The sequence below is a fragment of the Gobius niger genome (genome assembly GCF_951799975.1).
Source record: "Gobius niger genome assembly, chromosome: 7".
In the NCBI taxonomy this organism is placed as follows: Eukaryota; Metazoa; Chordata; class Actinopteri; order Gobiiformes; family Gobiidae; genus Gobius; species Gobius niger.
Window position 1 is genome coordinate 26,086,377 of NC_136858.1, and position 21,779 is coordinate 26,108,155.

The 21,779-nt window shown below is 41.7% G+C and overlaps 1 protein-coding gene across 11 annotated transcripts in view; it reads right to left on the reverse strand.

The window, feature by feature from the left end:
• Nucleotides 1–21,779, reverse strand: part of tacc2 (transforming, acidic coiled-coil containing protein 2) — a 53,707-nt gene that overhangs the window by 2,480 nt on the left and 29,448 nt on the right. For 3 of the 11 annotated variants that reach the window (XM_079559697.1, XM_079559706.1, XM_079559696.1), the window contains 15 exons: nt 16,652–16,758; nt 14,827–16,171; nt 13,767–13,824; nt 13,479–13,683; nt 12,958–13,004; nt 12,760–12,863; nt 11,726–11,879; nt 10,869–11,000; nt 10,261–10,353; nt 7,524–7,664; nt 7,361–7,437; nt 6,392–6,435; nt 4,335–4,495; nt 2,503–2,609; nt 2,108–2,228 (listed from right to left, as the gene is read on the reverse strand). In XM_079559697.1, the coding sequence (XP_079415823.1) occupies nt 2,108–2,228; nt 2,503–2,609; nt 4,335–4,495; nt 6,392–6,435; nt 7,361–7,437; nt 7,524–7,664; nt 10,261–10,353; nt 10,869–11,000; nt 11,726–11,879; nt 12,760–12,863; nt 12,958–13,004; nt 13,479–13,683; nt 13,767–13,824; nt 14,827–16,171; nt 16,652–16,758 (2,896 nt within the window). Of the gene's footprint in view, nt 1–2,107; nt 2,229–2,502; nt 2,610–4,334; nt 4,496–6,391; nt 6,436–7,360; nt 7,438–7,523; nt 7,665–8,145; nt 8,173–9,473; nt 9,534–10,260; nt 10,354–10,868; nt 11,001–11,725; nt 11,880–12,759; nt 12,864–12,957; nt 13,005–13,478; nt 13,684–13,766; nt 13,825–14,826; nt 16,172–16,651; nt 16,759–18,025; nt 18,474–21,779 lie in introns of those variants that run through there. The other 8 variants (XM_079559699.1, XM_079559698.1, XM_079559700.1 and 5 more) reach the window with 8 other exon arrangements.

The window sequence follows — 21,779 nt, forward strand, 5'->3', positions numbered from 1 at the left end:
GACTTAGTGTTTGACAACCTGCAGTCAAAGCATCTCCATGGAAACGAGCTGATGATGTCTCATAGGAAAGTTATGAGGCAGGTCTGAGAAGAGGCCCGCTCACAGTAATAACACTTTTCACCAGTAATGATAAAAAAACAAACACTTAATTCACCTAGCCCTGATGAAGACGGCTTCAGGTCGAAATGTGTTGGCGTCCCTGTACCAATAAAGGACTTTTAGAGTGCCTGGGACATGCTATTGCCCTCCTGACTGATGTTTGTTACCCGTATAGGGCTTCTTGGAGTTCTGTGTCTTCCACTTAATTCACTTCATTAGGTGAAATGTTGTGCAGTATGACTTCAGTTACATTTTATGTTGTTATTCTAAACTCCAGTCCTGTTTTAAAGGGACGAGACGGAGTTTCAAAATGTTAAAATTGTGTATTTTCTACCCCCTACTTCAGGGGTAGGCAAGTTTTCTTGGCGGAGAGCCGATTTTCTTTATTGTAAACAGACCGAGGGCCACTGATTACTAGCCCAAAGTAAAGCACAACACTGGAAAAATGACCATCTTAAATGAGATAAATGGCTTGAAATTGCTTGAATTAAAGTTGAATTTGAGTCGGTTTGAACTAATCCAAGATACAAATGCAGGCGCCAGTGGAAGAAGAATAAAACCCACTTGAAATCAGACAAATAATTGATTTTCTCGTGGAATGACACAAAATTATCTGAATTAAGAGAATAACTACTGCTAAAGGTTTTATCTCATCTAAGACCAGACCAAATCTACCCTAACCTGAGATTTAATCTGTTAATTCAATAAAACGATTACTCTTTTTCCAGTGCACTTCTTTCAAATGCCAGTGTTGTACATAATATATGACCTCATTGGGTGTATTGACAGTATTTCTACCTTTTTTCTCCCACTTAACTCTAATAGTGTTAAAAATACTCTCTGATTTGTATAATAATGTTTCTCAAAATCATCTTGAGGGCCAGAGGTTCTGTGCCAGAGGGCCGGATTTGTTCCCCGGGCCTGACGTTGCCTACCCCTGCCCTACTTGCTCCAGCAATGTCCTGTTGTGTCGAATGAGCTCAGACCTGCTCACCCCAACTGCCTCTAAAATCTTGCACTGTCACTCAAAAAGTTGTTAATTCGGGTCCGAAATGCCGTCATGCACAAGCTTAAAGGAACAGACCACCGTTTATTCCATACTGAGATATGTTCTTACCTGAGCTTAGACGAGTTGATGTGTACCTGTCTGGTCTTTGTGGGTGCGCTCAGTCACGCAAAAAGACCGAAGACGTTGTTAGCATTTAACCTCTCCTTCGCACAGTAATATCTTCACTTTACTGCGGGAATGTTGAAGTGCTCCTAAGGTGTTCTTACGCCTTACAATATAGTGCCCATTTTTAACCGCTTAGAAAATCGCCATTTTTAATTTTGTGTAACCATACTTAGATCGTGTAACTACTAGCGTAACCGTATTTAAATAGGGAAAACGTGGAAGAGCTTGGTCGCTTCTAACTTCCCGCCCGTTTGGCCCCACAGAGGAGAGGAGAAGAGGCTAAATGCTGACAACATCTTTGATCTTTTTGCGTGACTAAGGGCATGCGTAAAGACCAGACAGACACGTATGAACTCAGGCAAGAACATATCTCAGTATGGAATAAACGGTGGTCTGTTCCTTTAAGCTTGTGCATGACGGCATTTCGGACCCGAATTAACAACTTTTTGAGTGACAGAGCAGGATTTTAGAGGCAGTTGGGGTGAGCAGGTCTGAGCTCAATCGACACAACAGGACATTGCTGGAGCAAATTTTGAAACTGCCGTTACACGTACGACCTGAGGTAGCGAGTATAAAAATGCCGCTATAGTCGCTTTAAAGTTGGGTATTATTCTAGCTGAGCTTGCATACAATTGTCGTTTACACCCATTGTACTTCTCACTTAATCTGTGTTTAGATCAGTTTTTTTTTCCCGGAAAGCCAAAGCCCTTATATGAGGCGATTGTACAAGGTGTGCAAAAGTTTGAGAGCATAAAACATTCTTGTACATTTTAGCCAATGCACAAAGGCCTCAAAGGGACAGAAAAGTTTGTATTCATATTTCTATAGCCTGACCTTCTGCTCCAGTGTCCGCTCCAGAGAGTCCACCTTCATCTGCTCCTTGCGCAGACTGGCCTGGTACGCTGCCTGTTCCTGTTTGGTTTTGACTCGGACTTGCGCTATCTCCGCGTTCGCCCTGAAATAACAAAACAACATAAAGTCCCCCTTTTATAACCCCCACAACACTAATGCAAACACAGCCTGCGTGCATTTGTACAGCTTGTACATAAATAGCCTGTATAAAACCCTTAAATTAAATAGCGACAAGTACAAGTAATCTATAGAAAACGTTAATTAGATTGGCCTTCTTCCAGGCTTACTCCATTATGGTGGAAGCAGTATATTGTTGCACACTTCCTTTGGGGGAAATCTGAATGAACTTGATATAATGAGGGGGTGTATTGACTTACTTGTCGAGCTTCTCCTCCGCGTGAATCTTCAGGGCTTGATAACGCTGCTCCTCTTTGCGAACCCGGGACAAATACTCCTGCGCGCACTTCTTCAAAACCTCTTCATTCTGCGAGCACAATGACATGTAAAGGTTAATTACTGGCCATGACGCAGTTAATGGGGTAAATACACAACAGCTGTAAATGTTGATTATATTGAGATTAATGCTTTGGGTTGGGTTGAAGTGAAGAACATTCAATGGAGCTTCTTTATGGGATTCAGTCGCATTTTGTATGTGCTTTTTTTCCTGGTAGTGTTGCAATTTGCAGGACTTTTGAACATTCAAAAGATACAATATTTTGTTTGGATTGTCAATTCATGAGGCAACAGTCAAGCTGTTTTTACCACTTGAAACAAAGGAAACTCTCAAATGAGGTGAATTTTCAAGTTTTGATCTGGTTTATGGTCAGTATCGGTCATTGCTGGGCCTATAGATTACACAGAGTTTCAAGAAAGGGCTGGTATTATTCATTTATCAGAATAAATTGCCACGATATATGATAAATTTGTTTGTAGGCTCAACCCATAATCAGGATTTCTACATTTATCAATTCTTTTTAATGTAATTCTAATGCCCAAAAACTATATTTTTAATGCCCCAAATGGCAAAAATCTATATAAACATATTATGGATGTGTACTGAATTGTCAAAATGTGCATAACTTAATACAATTTGGACACTCAAAGCATGTTTTGAGCCACAATTTATATAAAATCGAAGGAAAACCAACCAGCTGCATGTTCCCTTGGACAGTACATTTTGTGTTTTCGGAGTAAATAAAGTCGAGCCGTACCAATATTTTCATAGAAATGTAGACTTAATGCCCACTAGAATCAAATGCAATGCTTTTTAATGATTTAAAGCCTTAATTTTGATTAATTCAATGACTTTGATGCTTTTCAATGCCCCACGGAAAACATGCTTAATAAATAGGGGTGGGACATTAACACATTAATTTCGATTAATTAATTACAAAGATTTTAAAGTGTTCATTTTTTAAATGCAATTAATCTTATTTCTCCCGATTCCCCCGAAGCCGGAACTCCTGAGCCGGAACCAGCTGTACTGCTGTGTGCAGGTTGTGCAAAAAAGAGTTCCTTCCACCGTAATTACTCAAGTCTCAATGTAAAACATGTACAATACAAACGCAGAGACGTCCTCGATGCTAATGTTAGCACTAGCTTCAAACAAACGCACCAGCCACGCCACCTCTGAGCCCTAACCCCTGTCAGTATAAGAAAATGCACCTTGATTTCTGTTTACAGCAATTGTTAAACACTTAAAGGCGCTGTTTTATGGCCCTTTTGCTTTATTTTTTACTTTTACTGCTTAATGTACTGTACAAGTTACATGAGTGATCAGAGTTTCCTAAAACACTTGAAAGCTAAATAGCTATAAATGCACTTTGCCTCTGTTACTTGTATAATTGTACAGATTAACAATAATAAATACATTTGTTGTTGAACTCATGTTTCTATCTAATTATTGAATAACTTAGGGGCATATAATTGTTGTTTTTGTTTTTGATAAAAATGCGATTAATTGTGATAAATTAATTACAGACTTGTAATTAACTCGATTAAAAAAGTTTAATCGAGTCCCACCACTATTAAAAAAAACCTCTAATGTTGAATATCTGTGGATTTTCTCTTGGAAATATTTGTCAAAAAACAGTAAATCACCATAAACTAACTCTGCCCTCGATCTGCAAGTCAATCATGAAAGTCTCGCGGATGATACAGTGACAGAAAATGTTTGTAATATTGGGATAATTTGCATGTGTTTGTTCACCTTGCGGAAACCCTCCAGCACGTCTTTCATCTTCTCGTAGCGCCTGAAGAGGTCGGCCAAAGATTTTTCCACAGAGTTGAGGTCTGCGAGCGCCTGGTCTTTCTCTATGATGAGCTGTTGTATCGTGTGGTGGGAGAGCGACTTCTCCTTCTGGTCATCCTCTGGGACACAAGCGTTAGATCAAATCAGTGTTAAATTAAAACGACACAGCGGGCGTCTGAAGTGGACATACGGAGTAACGTTACAGTTATATTCACTTTACCAGATGTGAGGTTAGTGAATGAGGTAGTGTACAATGATTTTATAAATGAAACATGCAAAATAAGTCACAGTACAACACGAAGGTTCAAGAATTTGTTATAAAGATGGTACATCACTAAAGCACATCTTCTTTATTTCATAACAGAAGAGACGATGTTAACGACTGTAATGGGTTTGTTGCCATGGAAATCGGCTTAAAATCTATAATTCTACAGCAACAACTCATTGGTTATAAGTGAATAAAATCATAGGACTAAATAATTCTGTCTTGAAAGAGGCTGAGTGTCCCAGAGTAAAAGCAGTAGCTAAGCCCTGCCTGAGTGAGAGTAATGTTATCTATGGCACATCCCTCTTTGTACCAGGGAAGACACATTTCTGTGTTACTTATGTTAGAATCCAGCTTCAAAATCTGCTCAATGTTACTTAGCTAGAGAATGGTTGCAGAATATGAGAAAGAAGGAATAGTTTACATCTGTCTTGAATAGTCTGTAATATATTCTGTAATATATTATATACATGGCCCTCTCACCAATAATATATGTCAGAATGAGACAAAAAAGTGAATCAGGACCAAAACAAACAGAAATAAATAATGACTAATACATAAACATTTTTGGTTCTAGAGACTGTCATAGGGTCGATATATTGCTTTTTTTGTTAATATATATGTAATATCCGCTATCGGCCGATGTCTCCGGAACTAAAAGTGATAGCTTTAAAATGAGTCCTCCCACAACTTCCTGGGCCTCAGGGGGGCGGAGAAACATCATGGTGAAGTTTGTTCACCTGCTTTATATATTTTATGCTTTCCGTTTTTGCCTTTCCGTTTTTTGTTTTGGACTCCCTCTAAAGTCATAAGTACCTACTAAACTTGAATGTCCTGAATAAATGAGCCCTATGTCCCTCATGCCCCCCCCCCCATATCGGTCGGACCCCACTGTCAGATAGAAGACCTGAGTGACTTCTTGAATATTACATCATCGTATTAAAATAACAATAATTTGGCCATAAATAGAGCAGCCCAATCCAAAGTCAACATAAAAGACAGCTCAGCATAGTCTTCTTTTTGGTCAGGGAATAACACAAGGTGAGTAGCGACAGATGAACAAGCAGCGGCCACAGATGCAGGCAGTGGCTTGTGGCTGTTAGATGGACACACGGAGAAAGGTGACACATTCAGGTGAAGGGCGTCAGTGCTGTACTCACCTGGCATGCCTGTGTCAAAGAGTAAAGGGGCAAAGATGGCAGCAGAACAGAAAAGAAGGGAGTGTGTTATAAGTCAAGCTGTGAGAGCAAGACACGTGACCAAAGCTGAGCGCTACAGCATCTCTTTGTGAAGGGACAGCAGCAAATTGTATCTTGGGTAATGCCAACAGGTGTTGGTTAGAAAATAAAAAGCTGTAAGCAGCAGCAGGAGAAGCGGGGATAATGCAGAGCGCGTGCGCCTGCAGTGGTTTTTAATGAGTCCCAAAGAACCAGCGCTACAGCGAGCAAAAAGGTGCTGTCTCTCCTCTCAGAAGGCATCGCGATTCAGGTCAAGTCGGTGAAAAGGCTTTGCAAACAGCGCACCCAGACAGGGAGCGTGTCGCAGGAGGAATAAACTGTTTTTATAACATCTCGCCCAAGTCAGAGTAGTGATGGATTAAGGCATAAGAGAACACATTCCTCTTTCTGTAGAGTGCAAATTAATTGGTGTCGCAACATGAAGTGGCAAGGGTTTTGGGGGCAACTGTTGGCTTAAAATAAATGTATGTTGTGCACCCAATAAAATATGAGCCGTGCGTTTAGTGACTCACCGATCATCTGCGCGATGGTCTTCTCGTACTCGGCAACAATTCGCCTACAAAGAAGAAGAAGGAGATCCTCAATAATACGAAAACAATTGCAGCCTGTACATCACATTTGTACCTGCAGTTCTGAGCACATTGCATTAATAATAGATAATTCAGGCTTATAAGCTTAAACCATTGAGGAGCAAAGCCTATATACCACACCACCAATCATTTGTGAGTGTATCCTCCATCTGTGTCTCAAAATGGTTCAAAATCACTTAAAAATCACTAAAGGGTCTAAATCCAAATCATTTCCATATCAGTCAATTACTAAATATGTACATTATATAAGCTCCCCTCCATAATCGGTTTTATCTGGTAGTATCTCATTCTCCCAGTGCTACAGCAGCTCTGACCAGTGTTTTGGTACAATCAGGTTAGCCGAGGTAAGAGGATTGATTATTAGCCATGCCTCCCCCTTCAGCCTCTTAACCCCACCTTATCCACAACTGAATCAGGCAAATGGACTAAGCCCAGTCTCATCCACACAAACTGGACTGAGACCAGCTGGACACACAACCACCACTGCTGAGTGGAAAATACTACAAACATTTAGGGAAGGCCAGTCTCATTAGTGCTGATTACAAGGTGCAACATTAATACCACTAGTGTCACAGGTTTTCATCATTTAACCTGACAAAGCTCCACCAGCTGCCAGAAACCTTGCAAAGTGCTCAATTAACCAAGTTCAAAACAATTTTAAACTTAAGACAAACTTTTTTTGAGCCACAGGGGACTTTCAACCGCTTTGCTAGTCACAGAAAAAACAAAAAGTATGGAAAAAGATCTTTAAAGGTCATTCTTACAAATAGTTCTACAAATCCCACTTCCACTAATGATCATGACGTTTTGCAAAGTTACTAAGATACTTGATGTATGATAGAGGCTCGGGGCCTTCACAAATCACACATACACAGCCGTATTCCACCTTACCTCATCTCCACCACCTCCACTCGACTCTCTTCATATTTCTTCTGCCACTCCAGAACCTCCTTCTCTTTCGTTACAATCTACAAAAGGAAGATCAGTTGCAGTGAAGCCGCGGGAGTGTTGTATTTTTAGAAATGGGATAAAAATAAGCATTTTTTATCTGCACCTCCTCTCGCGCAATCCCCAGCGAGTGGTCCATGTCGCTGGGGAGATGGGGGCTCTCTCCCTCCATGTAGCTGCTGCTGGTGGTCCGGGCGTACAGGGAATTCTTGGACACCGCGCTGTCATTTGGAGCCGTTTCCTTTCGCTGCTCCCAGGAACCAGGAGAGAAGACAGAAAGAAAGGGGAACATCGTTAGTTACATATACAGGAGGTAGAAACAGGATATCCCAAGCACACACCCATCCTAATCCCTGCATCATCGTATTAGACAATATCGAGTAAGTTCTCAGAAAGCCATGTGTACATTAGCCAGGGGGTAGGGATGCTTCAGAAGACTTGGTCAGCCGCCACATGATTGGATGGAACCGTCTTCATAGGCACAGTATGAACCAAAGGGATTGGATGATGTAGCCTCCAGCTGAGCGATCATGGTTGTTTTCCCAAAGCTTGAATGTGATCAGGTTTAAGCAACAACAACAAAAAAACAAAACAAAAAAAGGGCAAGGGAGCAATGATTTGGTACAATACAAAACTGCATCACATTATGGGACGTTAGAGCAAGGACTGAGCAGCAAAGGGAATAGAAGTTAGTTGTTGTTAATGTATCTCAAATGAGTAAGTCTTACCTGTGTGACTAGAGATGTGAACCAATTCTGCCCCAAATACAAAACCATACATGAGAAAGGTTTTGACGTTTTAAGAGAATATTATGAGTGTTATGTCTTTTCTTAATCATAGTTTAACACCAGTGATTTGGTGAGAAAAAGTTGCAGTTTTATATTCTAACACGTCTGCTTCAAACGTCTGCTTCAGTGTCCAAAAAGGAAATTCCAAAAATGCCAAACCAGGGAAAACTAGATAAAGTTTTCTGAAAGATCTTAAGGTCTTAACTAAAACAAAGATTTGGTCATCCTTCGCAGAGCCGGATTACAAAAGGATTTCATGAAATGGAAGAAGCTCACTGGCGACAATTTAGAATACAGTACATGAAAGGAGTGGGGTCTGGATTGAGCAATTATGTCGGTGTCGCAGAAAAGGTTAGGCCGGAATAATGTCACGGACAAGTGAACATAAGTGACTTTTAACACAATTTACAGAGCTTTCAACAAAAACTCGATTTTCTCTCCTTCATTAGTTTAAAGGTCCCAAGAGACACTCCCACCGTGTTGCCCTCAGTAGCTTTACTTTATCTATAAACTCAACAGAGAATTACAATTTTTCACTAAAACTCTTCAAGAGAATCCAGCAAAAATATCTACAAATAGTGATTTCAGGAAACACTCGACCCCTCTTTATATTCCAATTTATTTGTTGAAGTCTGATACAAAAATGTTCAAATCATCATTAGATTTTATTCTTCAAAAATCTATACTTAAGATTACATAGGGGTTTTCTTTTCTGTATCGTGGGCAATTAATGTAATTTACAACAGACTGAAACAAATACAACTATAACGTTGATCAGGGTCTTAAATATTTGTATGTCACTGTCACACTGATTTTTTTGTCCTCAAATTTAAAAAAATCAGTTTTCAATTATTGTAGAATTTCAATACCAATAGAAAATACATTTTACATGATTTCAGTATCAGACTGCTATGGAATAAAAAAAAATAATCAGAAGAGCATCCTGAACTCACTGCATGTCTTAACTATTGCCAGTTCTAAAGGGTCAGCTACAATCAGGAGAACTACACAGGGTAGTGGCTAATAGGATGTTCTGCACAGTTCATGAGAAAATGATTTCTGTTTTAACTGTTACAAGGTCCAAATACCAATTACAGGCAAAGCGTTATGACCACTTTCCTATTATTTGTGCTTATATTGTTTTCTGGGTGGGGTAAATGGTTAAGGAAGTCCCCTCACAGTCCAGTCCAGTGCTCATAATGTAATGCCTGAATTTGACTGTGCAGTAGTTGGGTTAGGGCGGGTCTGCGGGGTTAAATTTATCTTACTTTGAAAAGGGGTGACCCGTTGATATTCCACCGTCGAGTGCTGGGTTTCTTGGGGCAGGACTGTGAAATGTTCGAGAAATGGCGAGAGAAATGAGCTACATGTCTGCGGGGCGGTCAGCGGACTTAAATCAAGTTTGGATGTTCCAACTTCACGCCACTGCAACTCATCACCTGTGCATCAGTAACCACCAGTGTCTCCAATATGCCTTTTATGGTATACCAAGTCCAAAACAATGTCAACCTCCTGCTTTAGTTAGTGATGTTAGTCTGAAAATGGGGTCAAATCCCAAAAGAGGAACACGACTAAGATTTTAAGGCATGGCAGTAAAGTAGATGATAAATAAACCCAGAGATACTTTTTAAAGCAAATGCACTGGGCCTAGTATGATGCTCCCAGTAACATTCATGCTCATGGAAACCTCATGAACAGGCAACATGCATCGTCCACTTGGCAGTGGACTCTCCCTCCATTCCAAGGAGATCAGCCTTAAAAAAAAAATCGAATAAGATGCTCGTACATGTGCGAACTGGACACGGTTAAAAGCCAAGTTAGATACTGAAGTTGAGCCTGTGGATGCAGGGCAGCAGCAGCATGTCGATAAAGCCGTGGTTTGGGGTTTAAAGGAAGGAGGCCGTCATGCACACACCTCTGCAGCTGCCTCTGCCACACCTGCTTCAAACTCACACAATCACTCTTTCTTCTGGCGATGTTACAGTCGGGCATTATACACACACACACGCACACACACACACAGCGGGGCAGGTGCAGGCTGACTCAGCGCAGTACCTGGGGGGTTACAGTGGAGAGGGAGGGGCACTGAGAGATGTTTTTGGCTACCTGCAGAGCCTCTATCCTCAGGGCAGCAAGCACCAGCTCCTCCTGGGCCGCACACGGGGGAGGGATGGAGGAAGGAGCAAGGGGAGGGTGCGGCCCGAGGATAGAAGAGCAAAGAAAGAGATACAGACACTTCAGTACAGTACCTGCAGCTAGGAGCATTTTTTACATTATAATCTAATAGGACTCAATGGAGTATTTTGAAAAGAAAAACATACACTGCCCTCCAATAGTATTAGCACCCATGGCAAATATCAAAAGGTAAACAAAAAAGCAAGCAATTCCTACAGGAAATTGTTAACAGGTTTCAAATATTAACACAATAATATGCTGCTGGAGAAGTTAGTGGGTGTTGGAAACAGAAAGTATCCAAAACTACCCCAAAGCTTCCCATTTATCAAGGTGCCAATAATAATGGAGAACACATTAGGCAGGATGAAGATGACAGAGGTAAAATAATGGGAAAATGTGCACAAAAACAGACAAACGCCCCAACAGAGACAGGGTGATGAGGTTTATATTGCGGACAGATTTCATCGTTCTGTTTTGTTGTCACACACCTGTAGCTTTTGGGCGAATGCAGTGGGGTTGGTCTCTGCCAGGTCGGGCTCCAGGTACTGCAGGGGGTCGCCACACTCAGAGAGCTGCTCTAAAAGGGGCATGGCCTGGGCTGGAGCAGGGCCCACGACGGGCTGCGGGCACCGGGGGGGGGGAAGCAGAGGGCAGGGAGGGGCAGGGTCAGCAAAGCAAAGCAAGCTCTGAGTGTTTGAGTGGCAGCTTTAGGGACTTATTCATTCAGAAGGGATCTCCTGTCTATAGAGCACGGGAGCCTACGTCAGAAAACCATTGCTCTGGGAATGACTCATCAGTTGGCAGCAATGTTCAGAGTTGCACGAGCTATTAGCCGTTCATTTAACTGCTGTGTCATGTCTGGTAAACATTTATCATTTATACACCATGTTCTACTTTTCCTTTGTGCAATCAACCCTAATGCAACAGAAATACCACTATTGTCTAAGTTTGCATACCAAACTTTAGTGGGCTAAAAGTTTAGTACAAAATACTGTATTAGTGTTAAATATTAGAATACTTTTTAGTGAACATTATCCTTGGCCTCCAAAAATCCCTGTTTACTGTTGTACTATTTCAACACTCGTTTGGCAATCTCTGCGTTTAGTGACAGGGAGATAATGAGAGTATTTCAAATGGGTTCTATATTCCTGGGCCAAATAATTTTCAAAAGCATTTCAACTGTGGGGCTCTGTCTCCCCCTTGTGGCTTCACATATAATGGCATGGTGCAAATGTTTCAAAATAAAAGCACATTTATCTGAATGGAAAAATGGTAGCACACACATTAATGATTTCTGAAAGGTACAAAGTGAGGTTAACATAACAAATATTCAGACGCGGCTCACCTGTTCCTCTCGCTCTGTGCTCTGGGTGCGTGTGAGTGCTTCACTCTCTCTCTTCCTGCCCTTGTCTCCAGCAGAGCCCTCGGGACCAGGCCGTGAGTTCAGCACTGGGGACTTCATGCCCGCTGTGATCTGCGCCTCCATCTCCTCAAAACTCCTGCCGCGAGAGACACGGAAATAACCACCAACGCACACACAATGAGAAGGGCATGTCACATCACGTAGTGAGCCAAGCTGTACTATCTAGGAGCATGGTGTTAATAGAAAGTATTAATAAACCAAGTCTGAAGTACATGGTGTTTTCTCACCACCACAGTACTCTACACTCTGAACCCACCTTGAAACCTGCCCAGGATCCGGAAGTAAATTTCTATTCATTTTCTGCATCGACTTAAATAGTTATAATAATACACAGTTTTAAGGCACGGCAGAGGCTAATCAGCTCTGTGGCAACTACAGACCACAGCATGATTATTTAATATCAAAGACAATGCAAAATTACAACAGTTTTGTGTTATATGTTTTTAATTTGTAAAGCTTATAATTATAATTAATAATTAAAATTGTGTGTTGCAGCAGCTTTACCCTTAAAATATCTTGGCACATTCTTTAAACTCTTTCCTCTAAAGTAATAAGGAAACAGGTAACATGTTAGTCCAACCCTTGACCTTGTAGATTTTTCAACTACAAGGTCATGTGTTGATTCATGGACATTTTTAGGTCACTGGAACCATCAGTGTGTGGGAGTAAGAAAGATCTTTCTAGGTAGATTGAATCAGACTTGATTATATTATTGTCCTGATATTGGAAAGTCCTACAGATGTTACTGGACACTTTGGTTTAAGTAAAATCATTCAATTATTTGGACTCTGATTAATAATTTGACGATGGGTGGCCAAACATAAAGTTTAAATGTAGTTGCTCTTGTGACAAAGAAACACATAATCTGGATCGATAGCGATAAGAATTGGTCGCAAGTGCCCGTATTTCGGGAGCGCCCACTATTAAGGAGACAATGTAGACAAGTTTTGACTTACCCAGTGCAGGGAGAGTTGGGCTCTGAACCGTGTTTGGTGTTGTTTAAGTTGTCAGACACCGAGTCCAGTTTCAGGTACAAAGACGGCTTCTTCGCTGACAATGGCTTAAACACACAAGCAAATATGTAATAATAGATTAGCAACGTCCATGAGGAGCATTCATAAAGATAAAAGAAATATGAAAACGGCATTACTCACAGGTGAAGAAGTGCCGATCTTCTCCATGTATTCAATCTCATAGTCTCCTGAATGGGGAACATGCGTTATAGTAGTTTATTAAAACGTAAACACCACGGCAATGTTAGACATGACACTACGGGCACAACTCAGTGACTCTTCCTGGTTCGTCAACGATCTAGTTTATTACACCGCCCACTGTAAGAGAAGGCTTATCTATGGGGTCGGAGGGCAGTGGGGAAATGGGCCAGGAGACAGTAGGCACATTTCTATTGGTGCAGCTGAATCAATAACACTGACGCACAATTGGATGTAGTTGGCCTCTATACTCTAACATAGAGGCAGCTAGTTTCAGTGGTTTGTGGTTTGCTTTGAAGTCTGTGCGTTGAGTGGGTGTATTTAGTCTGGACAAGTTATAGGAAAAAAAAGATTCTTCAACAAAATTGTCATTTAAGCAAAAACAACATTGTCAATCCATCCCAAAATGATAACTTGATTTACAGACCCCTTGATTTATTCCCTTATTCAAAAACCTGCCTCACCTGACGTCTCCCGGGGAAGATTGCTCTCGTTCACAAACGCCGTGAGGTCGCTGGGCTGAGGGAAGTCCTGTTGCTCCGAGTTTAGATCTACCTCCACACTGTGCAGGGCGCTCCACTTGTGACTGGTGGAGGAGGCCAGCTTCTCCTCGTCTGTGGCGTGGTCGTCCTGTCCGTGATTCGAGGCCGGGTCGTCTGTGGATGAGTCCTGCGGCAAGAGAGCAATACGAGGGATGTGAGAGTGGGAAAAAAACACATACAATAGATGAAAAAAAACAAAACAATACACACCTGAGCTATTTCCGACAGCGGTGATTTCTTTGGTGATCTCTTGACTCTGAAAGTGTTACTGAAGAAATGAAATGAAAGTGAGCTGACAGCTTATAAGATGGGGCAGTTTTGTTTTATTCACAAACACTGGACATTAAAGGCCCAATACCTGATTGTTTTTGTTCCTAGTAGTGGAATAAAATGTGTTTGTCCTTCAGTATACAGTAAAAACTGGCATTTGTGATAATTTTATCAGTTGTGAACTGGCAGTAGTTGTTGTAACATTACTGTGACAGTATTGCTCTCTGAAAATTGTGAAACATGTTTTTAAACTCATCTCTGTGAAGACGCCGAGTGTTGCAAATGGAAATGTGAAATGTTAGGGACAACAAATAACAATTTAGATGTCCATCATCAAATCAGATGTAAGGCCTTTAAACGACATTCGTAATCAATGCAGCAGGTCTCAACATTAACAAGTATAAATCCTCATAAACACTTGGATAAATTCAAATTAAAATGAGGTCAAGGGTGAGTAAGAGTAAGTAGACGTTTTTAGTCTTGTTTTACCCTATATTCTCCTGGTTTGTTGTTTTTTTGTTTTTACCATGGCTCATTTTTTTTATTTCACCTGAATTAACTGATTAAAGGTAGTAACAAAAAACAACCACCAGAGGGAGCACTGCCTCAACTGTAGCCACAAGGTGAGTTTCACAAGTGGTTTCAAGAGTCAGTGTACTTTTTTATGACTTCGGTTCTGTTTTGTACTCTGATTCAATAGATTAGGATGCCCTTTGTTAAAAAATAAATAAAAATAGGGCAGGAACATAAAGACATGTATCTTAGTTAATAAACAGAAGCAATATGTGAGTTTATACACATTATTGACCATTTTGTCCCTGTACTTACAACATACAACACAGTGAGGAGGACACACCTTTGGACTTCCTGTGACATTGAGAACACACAGATACAGGTGACAGACAGACACACGATGGACAAACGAGCTACTCCACTAAAACACTAAGGGAGACCAGGATGTGACGAGAACATGCCAACGCCAAAACACTGAGAAACTTACGATTTAATGGGAGTTTTCTTCTTCTTGGCGGGTTTGTTTTGGTTTTGGTCTTGAAGCTCCCCGATGTTGTCATTGTCGTTTTCGGCATCGTTGTCATTGGCCGACAGCTCGAATGACGCAGAGGCCTTTGGGGGCGAGTTGGCCATTTTATTCGTCGAACTGAAAGGGTCTATGGAGTCGTCAATGTTATTGGGGTCAAAACCGTAACTGGGTCTGGATAATTTGGGGGAGTTATCCATGCCCTTTTTAGGATTGAACGGATTAAAAGAAGGGTCGTCCCACTTGTCTTCGAAGTTATAGGACCCTTTGGGAACTGGGATGTCCTCGTCGTTCCCATTGGTTGAGGGGTTGTTGTCCAGCTCCTCCGTCTGCGCAGGAGGGGCTTTTTTCAGTCCCAGTTTTGGTCTTCGTAGGGGCATCTTGGCACCAGGCTTTTTCCCCAGTTTTTTGGGCGGAGGGGTCGCCTGCTGGGGCGCCTCACCGTTCTCCTCGGCGTAATCAAACTCCAGCCTTACAGCTTGCCGGTGTGGCAAAATGGGCTGCTCCTCAGGGTCAAGAATAGGCTCTTTTGAAGGAGCAGGGTCACTGGGAGGGAGGGGGTTAGATGTTGGGACTGGAGTGCTTTCTATTGGGATAGGTTCAGTGCTACAAATCTCTTTGCGTCCAAGTACAGGAGAATTGGCTATTTTACTACCCCCAGTTTTGAAGGGGTTTACGTTCTCAAAATTGTTTGGGTCCCATTGGTAGGAGGCACTAGGCGGGATGGGCGATTCCTCTTTGAGGTTTGGACTTGTGGACAGAGGGGGCTCCTCTTGACACAGGGGTAAGGCTGAGACAGGCGGATTCTCGTTCGGGTTTACGCTGGTCTCTTCAGCGAGAGGGGGCGGAGTCACCACACAGGTTTTCCTGGTCCGTCGGAGCGTCCCGCCCGGACTTGGGGTTGCAGATCCAGTTTCGGCCTCTTCTTGAGTTTGCAGGGGACTAGACGTATGAGGTTTGGCCCTTTTCAAAATCTCAGGTGTGCTGCTGGACGAGTTGGTGGCTGGCTTTGGGCTTTCTGGATTTGAATTCTGCCTCAAAATCGGCTTCTTCTTCAATGAACCAGATCTGACTTTTTTAGGCCGATGGAGAGTCCCCGGAGCGCTGCCGCTGCTCCCCACGGAGAAGGATTCGGAGTGTGGTCGAAACTGTACGTCCGAGTGATCTAGCTCCCCGCCCTGGAGACTGAGGGAGCGGGTCAGCGCGTGATTGGAGTCTTGCGCTAAAATCTCTATGTTGTAGGATCCACTGGCTGCGATGGGCCTGTCCTCATCGAAAACAGTGATGGGGGAGTTGCAGGACCGTTCTGAAGTCAAGGCAGAGACAGAATTACTGACGGAGCTGTCTGGGACTGACAGACATAACACATACATTCTTGGATTGGATTGGATGATCTACTAAAAGTAATCTAACAGTGTTTAAAGATCATTGGACTAAAGCTATGCAGCGGTCTTCCTTTCTCACACACAGGTAGTTTGGTAGTTTCTGTTTCGAGCCACTAGATGATGCTATGAAACCTGCAGTCAAGACCACAAATTATTCTTATTTTTTGCTTCCACATAACACTGCAATGGCACTGCAATGGCAAAAGGCCTAACAAATATATTGAAGTACAACACCTTTTAATAAACACAGATAGTATATATTAGTGCATGTTTTCAATTTAATTTGCATATTCATTTCCCGGCCTTGGTTAGTAGTTAGCTGTAAGATGTTAGCTTATGCTTTAATAATTGTGAACTTAGCTGCAGCTTGATGAGTGTTTTGTAACCCACTATATAAATACCTTGTTCGGTGGGTGCTGGTTGGAGGCTGGGGCTTTCCGAGGGAGATGCAGCCTTCACCGGAGTGGTCGACTCGGGGGTCTCAAAGGCTCCATCAGAGTCTGAGCTCCTGCAAAACACAACATAAAAAACAAAATGAATGGCCCAATAAAGTGCTGATACGGCATGTGTGATTTGCTCGAGGCAAATCACAAAGTCACTATGGTATGGACTGCAATAACGGACGCCCAGAGGGGGTGATTTCTGACAAACAACAATGGCTTTTAATATTGACGATGTTATGCACAATCCCCTGGGCAATAACCGCACAGATGAGCCTCTAAACCTATAGTAAAACAGCAATAGTACTGCGGATTACTGAAGGCAACAATGGCCAGGCACAAAAAAAAAAAAGCAAATTAAACAGCTTTAATATTTTACAAGAGGACAAGTAGATGTCAAGAGATCTTTGCTTTTACTCCATTGATCACCTGGGAAACAGAGGGCCTTCACATAACCAGGTCAAATAAGTTATTGTTCTTTTAATGTCACAACAACCTTCAGTTTGATATTGAGATGGAGACAGGACAGGATTTTACGGGAGAATCTGGCTTTTGTTTTAACTTTCTTACTGTAGATGTTTTGAGCTTATTCATTCTTAACATCGCCCTAATTTCTGGCCTTTAATTTCAACATTTAAAGCACTGTAATTTCAACATTTAAAGCACATCAACCCTGTGGCAGAAAAAGCCAAATGAGTGTCAAATCTGCATTGTTATTATTATTATCATTTGATTTTGCAGCTCAGTACAAAGCTTTGAGGGTTCAGTTTAGAATGAAAATTGTGTTTGTGCATAGTTTATCATCTATTCTCTCCTCATAGCACAAAAAACTAAGGTGATTGTGGACCCAAGCCCTAACAAAAAACTTGCCCATTTGTAGAACTGTTTTTGTTTACAGATTTCTTTTAAAGATTTGTGCCACTCCCATTGAGTGTCACCTGCCCCTTCGTCTGAGATTTTGACACAATCATATTCTAGAAGATGAGCCAAGCTGTTTTTTGTTTTTTTTTTAAACACAAAACATTCAATGTATTTGACAACGACTGTCGGCATGTGACATCGACATCAAGCTGTGCTGTGCAAGTTATCAGACGGTAGAGAGATAAATGACAAGTCAAATGAATCTAACAAACATCTTGAACATGTCAACAAAATACAGCATCTAAATGTTTTCTTTCTCTTAAGACCAGACCATGGCCAATGCAAGCTCACTCTAAATGCATCATGTGTCAGCTGATCAAATGAACAGGAAAGGAATTGACAACTAATCACCTTTTTTATTTAAATATTTTTTTTTATGTCTGCAGATCAATACATCACCGGACACTCCCTCACCTCTGCCGGACGGGCCCGATGGCAGCCTTGACCATACTGTCATAACTGGAGCCCCATGAGATCCGGCGGAGTATCCCTAGGGAGGGTTCAGGGCCCGGGCTGTCCCCGTCTGGTGAGGTCCCCCCTCCCACCAGCGAGTCCCAGCCCCAGCGCGCCCACTGCAGAGGAGACAGCGCCTGCCACGCACTCACTGCCATGCTGGAACCAGGATGCTGCGCTTCCGCACTACGCTGCTATTGGCCGACGCAAAAGGTAGACGCGCGCTGACTGCCGATGACGCTCCGCTCACTCTGCTGTCTCCAGGAGGCTCTATGGTGTAAAATCCAAATGTTGTTGTTTTGAATCGATCAGGTCCGTCTTGTAAATCAGAAAGCAGCAAGTATCCATCGGTCTTGTTTTCATTCCGTTTAAACACCGCAATTTACAGGAGGTAAAGATTGCAGAAGTCCAGCTGTATTTGGAGGCTCCTCTCTGCTTCTGTTGCATTCTGCCTTACTGCTTCAGCCTTTTTACCTTCCCTCCCTCCCTCCCTCCCTCCCTGTCTCCCTCTCTCTCTGATCACACTGCTGTACCCACAAAGAAGAAAACGCAGGCGATAGCCCACCAATCACACCAGACCTCATTAGGCACGCACTAGTTGAATTCAGTTAAGACTTCACTTACGTACAGCAATTAAAAAATCCACATTCTCCCACCCTTTATTCTTTCAGTGCAGGTGAGGTGCACAAAACACATATTAGAATAGGGCACAGTATATTGAAGTATTTCTTTCCCACTACAAGCAGCACAATGCAGAGAAATAAGTCATATTTATACCTGCAAACCTGAAAATGCCGGTGTGAAAGATTTTGAGCATCTGGTGGTGGAGGCACTTTAAAAAAAAAAAAGAACACAGGGCTGAAATGTAATCCTGTGATTTGTTTTATTATTATTAATTACAATAAAGACATCTCTTGCATTAATGATAAATGCAGCTGATTCCAAAACATGGGGGTTGTAAATCAACAGAGGCTGCTGTCGACATAGATTGCAGACAAAACTCCCAATATCGTCAATGCTTTCATTTATCTTGCCAGCTGGATGCAAATAGACGTGACAGATCAGTGAGTGATGAGTTAGAATTTGCATAAACTACAATAGTAAATTAAAATCTGAAATTACTCAAAAGACACCTGAAAATGTTATCGAGTACAAAATGTAAGATGAAAAAAACTACGACTCATAACCTAGACTAAAAGTAACACTTAGATTCAGGAAGTGCTGATGTGAAACTAATGTTGAAAAGGAAAGGGATCATCTCTGGGAGACATATTGAGCCTGAGGATGAAGCCGTCTGCCACAGAGAGCCCCCTGGATCAGGCATCAAGACGAGAGCACAGACTGTGTCTTTTGCTGCATTTACCACCAGAACAAGACTTCTCCTGACTCCACTTTCAAGCACCTCAGCAATACTGCTATTAATATAGATCCTATATACGGGTTACTGTTAAAGTAAAGACAGTATTAAAAGGCATAGTCTATATTTGTTACTATTGCCCATTACCATTAAAGCTGACCGTTCTTTGCTGTTTCAAAAAATCCGTTCACATCTGTTCAATCTGACCTTTTCTTGTTAATGATGTCTCCATTGGTTCTCATTAATGTTGAGTTAATATTTTCTAAACAAAGCAGTGAAGGGGCAGCAAACAGTGTGTTGCCATGGAAACAAGAGGCTGCTCCCACCATATGTTCAGGACCATAAGGAAACAGCCCTCACAACTACAGCCAATGCAGCAGGGGTAATTTAACGGCACAAAATCAGACTGTAAATGTACTTGGTTTCTATCTTTCTTTCCATTGACTTTTGAAAATTGAAGCTTTACCTGAGAGAGTACACAAGCAATAACAGCCCAAATGTAGGTAGGCATCAAACCAAGTCACAATTCATTCATAAGGCACAAAAAAAAATATCAATAAGCCACGGGCATTCATTTTTGCGCGATTCCTTTTATAACACTCCCTCTACAACTCAGAAAACAACTCCCAACATAAAACACTGCATAATATTCAAAAGCCAGTAATGAATGAATGCAATCAGACCATTCAATAAAACACTTATCTAAAACATCAATAGGACACTTGTGTTAATGCACTGACAGTCTGCATGCCGTGGCTATTTAAGGCACAGAAGAGCTGCTGCAGACAAAACAGAGGAGGAGACGACAGGGCTGTGTGGGTGAGCGGTCGCGTTCGGGGGCACATGGAAACAAAGAGACGCAGACGCTAATAGCAGCCTCTCACAGGGGCTGAGGAGACTACAGCCTGGAGACAGAGACAGCCACGGACAGACGCTTCACTACCGAGAGCAAACAAGAGCAAGGAGTAGCTGTGTAAGAAGCAATAAGATGATCTGCAACATATACTATTTCTGTGGTTGATTTGGTTTTCATTTGTTCTGCCTTTTTAGCATGCGTTTGAAGTAGGCATTTTGATAAAGTGGACTAAAAAGGCATCACAATTGAAAAATCTGGATGCTTGTCATAGCAGTAAAGAATCCAAAACAAAATTACTGATTATTGCATCAATGACTAGAACGCTGCACTAGTAAAAAGATGGTCTTGTTTCCGTCAGCTAAATTTTTTTTTTTAACTTTATCCATGCACAAACAGATAACAATGTGAGCATGTTAAAATTTAAACAAGCATTTTGACTTACATTGAAGACTCGTTGAAAACATGCCGCACAGTACAAAAAGGTCCATTGTTTACATTACGGTTGTTCATTCAAGCTGTGGCCAGCAGAGGGCACCCCTGCGCTTTTCCTCTGGAGATGAATGAACGGGTTGTCATCGCTGCCAATTACATCACCAGGAAACACACACTCTGAGAACCACCACAAGCGAAATTCATTTCACAAAACCTTCTGTATTTCATGTAGAAAGACGTAATCCTAAACTGGAACAAAGCTTTAGGGGCCTATTGTAACGGGGCTCGGGCACAAAGCCTGTCTGTCCTCTGCCAATAATGTTTTACCCAAAGGAAATGAGATGATGTGGAGAATTAGTTGTACCTGTAGGAGGCTTATAAACCAAACCGTGAAAAATCTGACTCACTCAGAGAAGCAGATGTTTTACGCGGTTCAAGTTATTTCCATTAAAACTGTAAATCAATCCCAACGCGAGTCTGGTTTGTCCATGAGGTTCAGCTACTCAGACCAAAACAAAGTCAAGACGACGCACGAGGGCGTATGAAGATAATCCACCCAGACTGTACTTCGTGCGTCCTAATCTGAGAAGCAGATGGCACGTTTAAGGGCAAGAGTCTAGTGTGGGGCAGCAGCAGAGCAACAGTGAGGAGGGGGTTAAAAATGTGCCCCAAACTCATGATGAGATCAGATACTCCGGTAAGAGACACCAGAGCATAACAACCCCCATCGGGACAGACACCACACGACCTGCTCCTGTGAGATTAGGGATGGCATCATAAATTAATATACAATACATAAACAAGGCGTGGATGTTTATTTCTGTGAACACAACTTTGAATCATAATTAAGATTAAATGAGATCAAAAACCTGATCAATAATTCTATTTTATTATTTAAAAGTGGACAAGACACAAAAGAATTCTGTAAACTATGTTGCTCAATAAAATAAAGGGAACACTTGAACAACACAATGTAACTCCAAGTGTTCCCTTTATTTTATATATTAAAATATATATTAATAAATATAAATGTATAATGTAAATATTATGCAATATTATAATGGATAAAA